At 39.5% G+C, this 12,048-nt stretch overlaps 1 protein-coding gene across 1 annotated transcript; it reads left to right on the top strand.

Moving 5' to 3' along the window:
• The first annotated feature begins 10,152 nt into the window (after positions 1-10,152).
• LOC113305520 lies at positions 10,153-11,811 on the top strand. The gene is made up of 2 exons (XM_026554542.1): positions 10,153-10,869; positions 10,984-11,811. Exons 1-2 carry the CDS (start codon positions 10,153-10,155, stop codon positions 11,809-11,811), a joined length of 1,545 nt encoding a protein of 514 aa, XP_026410327.1.
• The last annotated feature ends 237 nt before the right edge of the window (positions 11,812-12,048 follow it).

Genomic DNA, 12,048 nt, shown 5'->3' with positions numbered 1-12,048 from the left:
GGGAAGAAAATATTGATTAGGGGTTTCATCTTCCATCACCAATCATGCTCCTCAATCGATTAAAATCAACATACACTCTCTCTTGATACCAATAACCCTAAAGTATCCCCAATCCGTGTAATACTTCATTAAGGCTCCACATGTCAACACATGCTGCAATCTTTATATCAAAATTATTTTCCACCAAATAACCTAGTGCTGATCACTAAGAGATTCAACTTGAGTAAAGAATTAATATCCATGGGACGATCTATTCATAGGAAATATACCGGAAAATCGTGGCATATTCAAACCGAATCAAGCTTTACTTGTGAATTCCTTCACGATTCACATCTCTAGTGATCACAAGTTGCTAGGATTACTGATAGAATTCCCTAAGATCCCTAACTAACTATAGATGTGTTGTCAAGCCCATTCAGTTTGCAGCTTAAACAAACAAGAGAATCATCATATTGCATGAGCACAATCACAATCACAAAATTGTTATACATCGTAGAATATGAACGATAAAAAGAGATATTGAATACTAATGATATCATCCAGATTGATTCATATGTTTAGGACTTCGGATTACATCCCCAACCAATAAAATATTTAGCTACTCATAGGTTTACTAAAAGTCATGTAATATATACAAAAGAAGGATGGTTTCCCCGTAAAGGGAAAGACCCTATAGGTTTGTGATGAAGAAGGGGACTAGAAGATATAGATATTTTATTCTCACCAAGATGTTAAGATCCTTTATTTGAGCCTTGTATGTATTCTTTTATAATACTTATAAACTCTAGGTGTTACAGTCCTAATGAGACTATGTTTACTTGATTTAGAAGCCAAAAACATGCCCAAATGTTGCCCCCCTTGAGCAACAATCAATAATCTCATTCCTCCACTTTCTCCTGATTATTAGAGCTAAAAATTTGAATTTTCCTGTACCCAAAACTTGCCATAATTGGTAGACTTGATCCCCCTCATGTATACCGATTATATGAGCTCAAAAATGAAGTTCTTATGATGCCGAAATTATCTAAAATCGGCAGATAAGTTTCTCTATTATCTACCAATTGTGTTGTTGTGTGTTTCACTTTATTTATCTTCGTTGTTTTACCCGTAACCTCTTCGTCCGACCTAAAAATGACATCATTCTTCTTTCATTCACTTTGTATTTTAATTCTATATAAGATGATGAGAATAAATCATGTATTTTAATGAGTTCTATTTGGCCCTTGGTACGTATTCACTTGTAACACTTGACTTCCTTGTTCATTTTATGTCGTAATGGAGTCCTTTCTTCTCCTTTGGTTGAGATATCTCGAAAACTCCTAAGAAACTCAAAAGCAAACAAAATTAAAGCATAATTATAGGAAAAAATATCAACAAAGCAAAGAATTTGAGTACCAAACTAGTGCAAATAATACACCTATCAAATTCTCTCACACTTGCATTTTACTAGTTTCTTAGAGGATACGGCTAAACTTAGCTAATGCAACAAGCCTTTAAACCCCTAGGTGTCTCTAGTGTACGAGTTATAGTATAGTGAGGGCTTATACGAGGTATACCTACAAAACCAACACTCTAAACCCTGTCTACCGGTGAAGAATCTAGGAACAACACTAAACAATATATATAGTTCACTACTTATACTTAGGCTATGGGAGGAGTTACCATGTATGAATCTAATGGTTGTACACGAGTTCTCACTCAAGCGTACTAAAATTGATATGTAAAATTCAAAGCTCCACTCAGAAACTTATATAATGGACCACAATACTCGGAATCTAACAAACCACAATCAAATGAACAAATTAAGAAGATGGATATGGAGATAGAAGTGCGCACATGTTGACTAAGGTGAATGGTGTTTCCCGGAATATCTATTTGAACGTTAGTGCCAAAATGAATCCTAATGGACGTTCTCACTAGTCTTAATCCTAATTCTTAGGGGTGCACAACGGATCGAGTGGGTCGGGTTTGGCCTCACCCGCATCCTACCCGCTGATTCACCCGCACCTTACCCGCCTTATATCAGGTCGGTTCTAATCCGACTCAACATAAGGGCGGGTTGGGTTGGGAGGGTGGCGGGTATACCCGTCTTGGTGATTCTCGGTATCAATTAACTAGTCGTTATCTCCTCTCATATCTTTCTCTTCCGTACATATCGGTTTCTCTTATATTTATATATAAAAATAAAACACAAATATTAATTTGGGGTTTGTGTTTAGAGCATTGCTCGGTTGAACGAACCAAGTGTTGGCATGTCAAGGTTGGTTGTCATATTTAGTATTAAAACTCAAAGTCGCTTGATTAGATTAGGAGAGTCAACTTTATTCGGTTAGACTAGGAAGTCTAGAAATGTTGAGACATACAAGTATTACTCTGAAGAACCTGAAGAATATGAAGACGTATCGACATCAACGAAGACGTCATCCTTTTACTTGATGTTAGTAATAAAAGACTTGACTTGTTTCCATTTCTATCTACATTACTTTCAAGTCATTTAGATGAAAAGATAACATGCGATGTTATATATATATATATATATATATATATATATATATATATATATATATAACTCTAGTGCTAGAGACTTGATCATCTTATTATGTTCAAAGTGTCATGGAAGAATATACAAGTTATTTCACGACTTTGGTATATTGAATTACGAAGTATACCACCTATCTTTTGAACTTCGTAATTGCGATATAGACATAATATTTGTAACTTATTACTAGATTGTGTAATGAACTTGAGATTGATATCATGCATAGAAAACTATGTTTAATTACATGATTTTAAGGATGTAGACATACAAAACTTGTTTGACATTTGAAAGAAATCAATTGGATTGGTGGTTCGGCTCTTGTTGATGATCCATAACAGGACCGATCCCCATTGGGGATCTCTAGCAAAACTGACCCCTATCTATTGGGGATTTATAGTAGGATCGATCCCCATGGAAAAACCTTGTTCTGAAAGGAACAATATGTTAACACTTGTATCAGATTTGATTAACCCCGATACGACTAAGTGGAACCAAATTTAATCATTGCATCTTTTCCCCGTGTTATTGCGCAATCAATTTTGAGTATCAATTTTTTCACAGATTGAGTAATTCCTTTGAACATGATAAACCTAGACGGAAGCTAACTAAGAATGACATATTTAATGTGAAATCCTTATATAATATAGATTAAGTGGAATTAATACATGTGATAAGAAAAAAGATAATTTCTGGAGAAATTTCTAGAGAACAGGAATACCACAGAGAATCAAATTATTTTTGTGAAAGTGTTTAAATAACGCATTGCCTTTTAAACAACTGCTTAGTTGTAATGTGGGAGAGAATAGATAAACAAAAATAGTTTCTACAACAATAACATTGAATATTTGCATCATCTAGTTTTTGAGTGTTGATTTGCAAAATCAATTTGGACGTTACACCTTTCATTGGTGGAGCTATAACTAAGTTAGCCAAATTTAGTTTCACATGACATAATGAGTCGATGTTTGCAGGAAATGAAAACATGGTTGAATATGTGCAACTAAATGTTGGTTCATCAGGAAAGAATGATGCACCCAAATATTTCAGGAAAAAAACTTCTTTAACTTAGACTTCTATCTCCATTCAAAGATACCTAGTAATATAAAAGATAGCATTCCTTGGGTGAAACCTGATCTGAACTATAATAAATTTAATCGTGATTCATCTTGGATATCTCCTAAATTGAATGTTGGCTGTAAACCAATTCTGAAAAATGATGCATAAGATAAAACTAAAGCTATGTTAGGGATATTCAAAGTTGCATGTCCAGGAAAGACAAAAGATTTAATTCTTCTTCATGGAGCTAGATGGTTTAGCGAGGAAGGTTAGGAGAACTTATGGATGGAGGTGACTGTGAAAGGATAGTAAGGTTCATTGAAAGAAATGATCTTATGATACCTTGGAAGAATCATCGTGTGGTTAAGGAAGCGGTGACCATCTATAAACAATGTCACCGTTTTTTGAGTTTCAAGTTTACTCATAGAACTAGGAACCTGGTGATTGACAAATCGTCTCTGGAGGTACGAAAATCTTTTATGTTTTGTACTTGAAACGCTTAGATGACAATTTTTATTAGTCAGTTTATTTGTTAAATAAGATTAATAATAATGAAATAATCTTGACTACTAGGGTAGATAACATAACTACAAGTTTGTTGTCTGATGCTCATATCAGGAAAACCGTTTCCCTTGTGATAGCATGACAACTTTCCTACTATCTGGTGCTTATTTTATTTCTATATTGATTTCTTGTACTTGTTTTGTTGTTATTTTGTTAATATGTTCCACTTTTACTCGCACAAAAAAACATCATTTTTCCATAGCTTATGCACACTTTCATTCAAGTCATTCCTGTCTCACTTGTTTATTATGTATTAATTGTGCACACTTTCATTCGAGTCATTCTCATATCATCTATTTATTATTAATTATTAATTGTGAATGTTACATGTATATACAAGGGATAGATGTATTACTTGAAATCGAGTCTCCACAAGTCCATCATTTAAGATGCACAAGGCTGCTTGAATTCTTTTTGTTCTTTGATATGAATCGTGTTAAAAGAATAACAAACAATGCACCTTATATAACAACAAACAAAGCTAGAACTAACAGATCCTCTTTTGATTTTGATATAACATTCCAGATATATTAAAGTAATTAGGGATGATTAGTCTGTCATCCAGAAGCTATGTAAGTTAAGTTGATGAATGAATCTTTTGTTTGCATTAGAGAAGAAAAATGCACAAGTCGATAAATTGACACCAACAACAGACACAACACCAGCCAAAAATTTCCGACTCCTCCGTGACTGCTCGTAATATAGCAATGGTAAATGTCCACCCAAAGGCTTCTGTTTTTTTTCTTTTTGAAAAGAAAATTTCCAAAGTGATTGAGGAGAATCATAGATGAAGGAAGGATATGTAGAGACAAGAAGAAGAACCATTATATTAGAGAAAATTAGTAGTTCTATCACATAGGTTATATTATATACATATAAATGGATAACCCATGGACCGCACATCCATGGGCAGTAGGCCTTGTAACACTCCCTATTGTGCGGTTCAATAACAAAACTTTATACATAGTGCTTCACATATAGTGCTTTGAATGTAGTTCTCAAATGACGTCCTCTCCTTGATGGCTTGTGCCGGAATCAATCGCCTCATTAAAACTTTGACAAGTAAAAACCCAGTGGGATAAAACATTGGTACCGCTCTTCAAATGTAGTACTTCACATGTTGTCTCGTATTTTACACATAGTTCGTCACATGCAATAAGATCTTTAACGATCGCCAAGTCTAAGTTAATTGCCTCGTTAAAACTTCGTCAGGAAAACCCAGAGAGACAAAAACTGAACTAAAGAAAAAGAGTACAATATTAAGAAATCTTAGAACATAGTTGGACTCGGATATGTTGCCTCATTAAACCTTGACAAGTAACAAAACCTTGTGGGGAAAAGCAACCTCGGTGAAGGAAATAGTTCAGACACCATTAGATGTTCCCCCTGATGTCAGACAATTTTCATTAGTCTAACACAGTCAAAAGGAGTTTATCACACTTTACTTTGGTGACTTGAATGTTTATAAGACCATGTTGTTGATTCTGGAAGTTACGTTGCTTAACAAACTATCGTGTTTCATTTCTTTGATTCAGATATTTTCAGTAATATCAACGCGATCTTTATGTCTTCAACATTCAACATACTTGATTTTTTAGTGTTGTCGAGTAACAAAACCCTTTGGGAAAAACTATTCTCGACCGAAGGGAAAAAGAGTAAAAGACAACTTCAATTTCGAAGTAAAATATGTCGACATCATATCCTTGAATCCTCCCCTTGATGTCCGCATCTCCCCCTGATTACTTTTAGAGTTGTTCCAGACAATTCCTTTAGTCATGCACCTTTTGAAACTAAATATTGGTAATGACTTAGTAAATAGTCTACCATATCTCCCCCTGATTACTTTCGTTGGAAAATAGATCATTATTCCTTCATAATAAACAACTTTTGGATTGCACTTTCATTAGGATTGCTTTTTATGTCTTTGCAGAGAGAAAACAGATATATGCCAATGGTTAATTTTAAGTACATGATTACATTCACTATACCATTCCAGTGACGTTGCGTTGGCGCTGAGCTATATCTAGCTAACAAGTTCACTGAGGATGTAACATTTGGTCGAGTATATTATGATAAGTACAATAATGCATCTATTGTACTTAGATAAGGGAAATGCATCTCTGTTGATACATGAAAATAATAAATCCATGAATAAGTATCCCCTTAAATAATCAAGGGTCCCTTCTAGAGAGGAGGAACTAAGGGACTAGGCCTAACCCATTGAGATGGGATAGTTCTAGTCCATCCAAGGCTATATTAAGGGTGATTGGGCCTTGATCTAAGAAAGAAAGTCCTTTAGGGTTTAGTATTAACTTAAGGAAAGGGAAAAGGTAGTTTAGTAATATGTTGATCTTATGGGCATTTATCCATAAGAGGATCATTATAAAAGGAAAGATGGTACACTTCTTGAGATCATCATTAATTCCCCATTACTTCCATAACCATATCTTCTCCTTGGGAGTACTTTCTGTGATTAGGGATAGTTCCTCCTTCCCACATTCTACCCATCAACATTGCGACCATAGTGGGAGGTTCTTAACCTCTTTTCCATCATGATACTCCCAAGTGCGAGCCAGGAGGTACCAGCATGGGGCACATATCCTGATCCGGACCATGTCACCGTAGAAGAAGTGCAAGGAGAAAGTGATGAAGAGATACATTTCTGAGCGGTAGACACTACGCCTATTGTACAACGTGCAGGAGGATCCCAGGGTGCTGGAACATATAAGCGGAAAGGAGAGGGTGCTAAAGATAAGACTATAGTAGAAGCAAGCGAGCGAGAAATGTCTGAAATGCAGAAGGAGTTAGACGCATCTATCAAGAGACAACAGGAAATGCGTGGTCTCTTAAAGCGAGCGAGGGAGCAAAACGCGGTAATACCAAGAGTGGTCAGTGCTAAGAATGCAATACCGGGCATGAAAGAGGATGTAATTGCAAAATATTTATAGGCTAATTATCGGGTGACAAAGCATGATGCCTATGATTCGCTAGAATCACCATACTCGGTAGAAGTCGCTGACTATTTATACCCGGAAGACTATACATCTCTAAAGTTTAAAACATATGGAGGAAAGGGAAATGCGAGAGAGCATATGAATCGCTTCATGTCATCTATGAATGCTTACGCTCAGGATGAGAGTTTGTGCATGCGGGAATTCTCGAAATCTCTGAACGATAATGCATTTTCTTGGTATGATAATCTTAAACCCGGAAGCATCAGTTCGTGGCCCGCCGTGGTCTAACTCTTTTTAAAGAAGTTTTATTCCGCACAAAGGAGGGTCACAACAATAAACCTGGGAAGATGTACTCAACGGGTAGGAGAAGAGATCGGAAAGTATATCACTCGCTTTCGAGATTTTACACTAGAATGTCAGGAAGACATCCCTGAAGAGCGATTAGTGGAAATCTGTATCCGAGGGATGGACACCATCTTCCGATTGAACCTGACGAACTTCAAATTCCAAACCTTCGTAGAGGTCGAAGAGGCTGCAGCCCGGATATCAGACTATGTGGATGTTATGAATTCGGGGACAAGTGGACACAATTGGCAATTACATCCTGTTAACGCTGCATCCAATGACCAAGGAAGCGACATAGGAAAGGGTGGAGCTGCTTACCGAGGAGGACAGTCCGGCATGAAAGGGGGAAGAGCGGATGGAGGAAGATCGAACCCGCCGCCACCACTACCGTGTAGTAGGGAGCAGATAATATGACTTCTAGAACAATGGGTGGCTAACAAAGAGGAGACTCTGCCGCCCGTGGTTACAGAACCTACCGCGACAGATAAGATGCACGAACGATACTACCATTATCACAGGAGGGTCCATCATCCGAATCTGGAATGTTTCTCTTTGCGACAGATAAGATGCACGAACGATACTACCATTATCACAGGAGGGTCCATCATCCGAATCTGGAATGTTTCTCTTTGCACTACATAGTACAGAGGAAACGAGCTAGAGGAGAGCTAGAGATAGGAGAACAGAGCATCCAGAAGGATCCTCTCCCTCAGTACCAAGTCATAATGATTTCCCATGAACCTACAGAAGGAGAAACCTGGAGACCATGAGAAGATGGGAAGAAGAAGAAGCGTGTGAAGCATCAGAAACAACCATCTTTTCAGACACAAATGGAGTCGCTAGAAAATTCGCCCAAACTGTTTTGGCCCAGCAATTCTCCGACTCTCTTGGTTTCAGTGAGGACCAAGTCCGCGAGGCATCCAAAGCTATCACAGCAGTCACATCCGTTAAGGTGTACAACCCGATGCCTACGGAAGCTATTACTTTCACTGACAAAGATATATGCTATCCAGGGGAACACCTCCAACCCTTATACCTCACGACCCATATTAAAAAGAAACCCCTCAAGCGAGCTTTCATAGACGGTGGAGCATCCCTCAACATGATCTCCCTACACACATTGAAATCCTTAGGAGTATCAAGAGCGTAAATAAATGCGCGCAACGACTGTGAGAGGATTTGGAGGACAGACTCAGACAGCAATAGGAATAGTACATCTGATGATGAAGATCGAACCTATTAGAGCGCTTACTCCCTTCTACGTGCTTGAGGATGATACCACATTTCATGTCCTACTAGGGAGAGGATGGCTTCTGAACCACAAGGTAGTAGCGTCTACATACCACCAGCGTGTCAAGACTAATATTGGAGGAAAACAATTCCGGATCCCAACTACAAGTAATCCGTTTGGTCCAGAGGAGGCTTACATGGCAGACATAGTTTTCTACACACAACCAGTCAGGGACAAAGGAGAGCAGTCGGAGTGTTTCACCACCTTCCCCAAGTGGGAAGAGTTCCAACATGAGGCATAAACGAAAGGGAAGGCTAAATCGGTATTTAGTCCATCTCGGATGGGACCTGTCACGGGGAATAAGAGAGTTTTAATAGAAACAAAGAATAGTCAATTTAAATGCTTATCCCGGCCAGAGGGAGGACATGTTTACCGCTTATAAAAATTAGCCGGGGAAGCTTCTAATCGACAACATGACTGCGCTATGTCATCAGCGGACGAGGAAATAGTGGAAGCGACCCCAGTGATTGAAGATCTGTAAGAAGAGGTAGAGCCATTGATCTCGGAAGAAGAGATAATAAAAGGCTTACCTAAAGAAAGGACAAGACTCTATCCGACCCTCGACGGGTTAGAAGAAGTAAACCTTGGCACGGAAGATGAACCTCGCTGTCTACGCATTAGCAAGCACCTGGAAGGAGAAGAAAGGTCACGACTGGTCAACCTGCTCCGTGAATATCGGGAAGTGTTTGCATTTACACATGACGAAATTTCGGGTCTCGATAGCAGTTTGATTGCGCACAAACTCAATGTCTCGCCTGAGTATCAGCCTGTTAAGCAGCGGAGGTGCAACTTTCCGGAGAAGATAGAGTTGGTGATCAAGGAAAAGGTGGAGAATCTGCTAAAATCCAATTTCATTAAACCGATCCAACACCCTATGTGGTTATCTAACATCGTACCAGTAGAGAAGAATAACGGCAAGGTCCGGTGCTGTGTCGATTACCGAGATTTGAACCGGGCGTGCCCTAAAGATGATTTTCCAGTACCAAACATTGACATCATGGTAAATAACACATGCGGATATGATATGTTTTCTTTCATGGACGGGTCCGCAGAAGATGCGCAAAAAACAGCTTTCCAGACCCCATATGGAAATTTCTACTATACTGTAATGCCATTCGGGTTGAAAAACGCGGGCGCGACCTACCAACGGGCAATGGTGGATATCTTCCACGACACGATGCATCAAATTATGGAAGTTTACATAGATGATGTGGTAGTAAAATCTCGGGCACGAAAAGATCACCTCAGCCACTTAATTCATGTCTTCAACAGATGTAGAAAGTATCACTTAAAGATGAATCCTCTCAAATGCTCCTTTGGAGTTACTTCCGGAAAATTTCTGGGGTTTGTTGTTACCGACAAAGGGATACAAATAGATCGATAAGGTCGAAGCGATAACTACTATGAGGTCGCCCGCAAATGTAAAAGAGTTGCAGACTTTTATTGGTAGAGTGTCTTATGTCCGAAGGTTCATCCCAGGGATGGCACAACTGTTATGTGCATTGACACCACTATTGAAGAAGAACAAGCAGTTCCAGTGGGGAGATGATCAAGAGCAGGCCTTTCAGAAGCTTAAAGAATGCTTAATCAACGCACGGGTCCTGATACCTCCCGTCAAAGGCGAGCTCCTCTACCTTTACACTACATATACCAATATGGCAATCGGAGCATTGTTGGATCAAGACCTCGGCAATGACCAACTATGTACAATTCACTATATCAGTAGAGGGTTTAGAGACGCAGAGCTTCGATATTTGAAGGCGGAGCAGGCATGTTTAGCGCTTATTTATGCCACACAAAAGTTACGATCGTATCTGCTCGCTCACGAAACCATAGTGGTGGAAACAGCTAATCCGATCGCTTACCTGGCAAAAAAACCAGTGTCATCCAGCAGGACGGCCCGCTGGTTACTACAACTGTCCGAGTTTGAGCTAAAATACCAGCGGTCGAAAGGATTACGCGGGAAAGCATTCGCATATTTATTAGTCGCGTTCCCAGGTATGGATATGATAGAAATAAGTGATGAGATACCTGGAGAAGTTGCGGAAGTCCAGGAGGAAGACCGCTGGACAATGTTTTATGACGGATCGTCGTACGACTCTTATGGAGGAGCGGGGATAGTATTTGAGATGCCCAAGAAAGAATTGTTATCATTCGCTTTTAACCTAGACTTCGAATATAGTAACAATGTGGCAGAGTATGAAGCATTGATTCTTGGGTTACGAATGGCCTAGGAACTCAATCTAGAAGCAATCGACGTCAAGGGAGACTCGAAGCTAGTCACAAACCAGATATCGGGTGATTTTCAGGTAAAAGATGCGCATTTGGAACCATACCGAGCGAAAGCTCAGGAACTCATAGCGAGAAGAGGAAGCACCGTGATTGAGCACACTGGAATATCTACCAATAAGCATGCGGACGCGTTGGCTACCTTAGCGCCCAAGCTACAGTTAAACGAAGCCGATGAAGGCACCATAGTCGTAAAAAGAAGGGCGCTGCCCAGCACATGGAAGGAAGATGAAACGTTCGAATTAAAGGACGAATGGAAAACAGCATACATCGAAGATCTGACTAGAGAGGCGGACGATCAGTTACTGCCCGTTAATGTGTTGAAACAATTTGTTGTAATCCGTGGAGCGTTATACTATCGAACATCCGGAGGTGCTTTATCACGATGTGTGGGAAAGCCAGAAGCGCAAGAAATATTGAATAGCGTCCATGAAGAATCATGCGGACAGGCAGGAGGGATCCTGCTGTACCGACGGATACAAAGGATGGGAGTATACTGGCCAAATATGGCAGTCCAAGCAGCGGTAATCCAGGATAAATGTGATGATTGTCAAGCACCCCCACAGCAAACGGAAATATGTAGTGCGGAGATAGAGTACTGGAGACAACCTTACATAGATTTCATCCGGTACGAGCGCCTACCGCCAAATAGACAAGAAGCGTTAAAAGTTCAAAGGAAATCCGGACGATTCTTCATGAGTGAAGGCATCCTCTATAGAAAGAGTTTCAGGGCAAGATATTGCGTTGACTGTCACAAGAAGAGGCGGAGATAGTTATTGCTACAACTCATGATGCCGACCACCAAGGAATGAGAAAGCTCTTCCTGCAGTTGTACGAAGTGGGGTATCACTGGCCCACGATGGAGTTTGATACAACTGAGCATGTGAAGAAGTGCCAGCAATGTCAAAGCCACACACCGTTAATTCACGCCCCGCATACCTTACTGCATAATGTCGTCACCCCATGGCCTTTTCATAGCTGGGGACTTGATATTATTGGGCCAATACGCC

This window comes from Papaver somniferum, chromosome 8 (genome assembly GCF_003573695.1).
Source record: "Papaver somniferum cultivar HN1 chromosome 8, ASM357369v1, whole genome shotgun sequence".
NCBI lineage: Eukaryota > Viridiplantae > Streptophyta > Magnoliopsida > Ranunculales > Papaveraceae > Papaver > Papaver somniferum.
The sequence above is the reverse complement of the archived record's forward strand: the minus strand, read 5'-3'. Positions and strand labels throughout refer to the sequence as shown.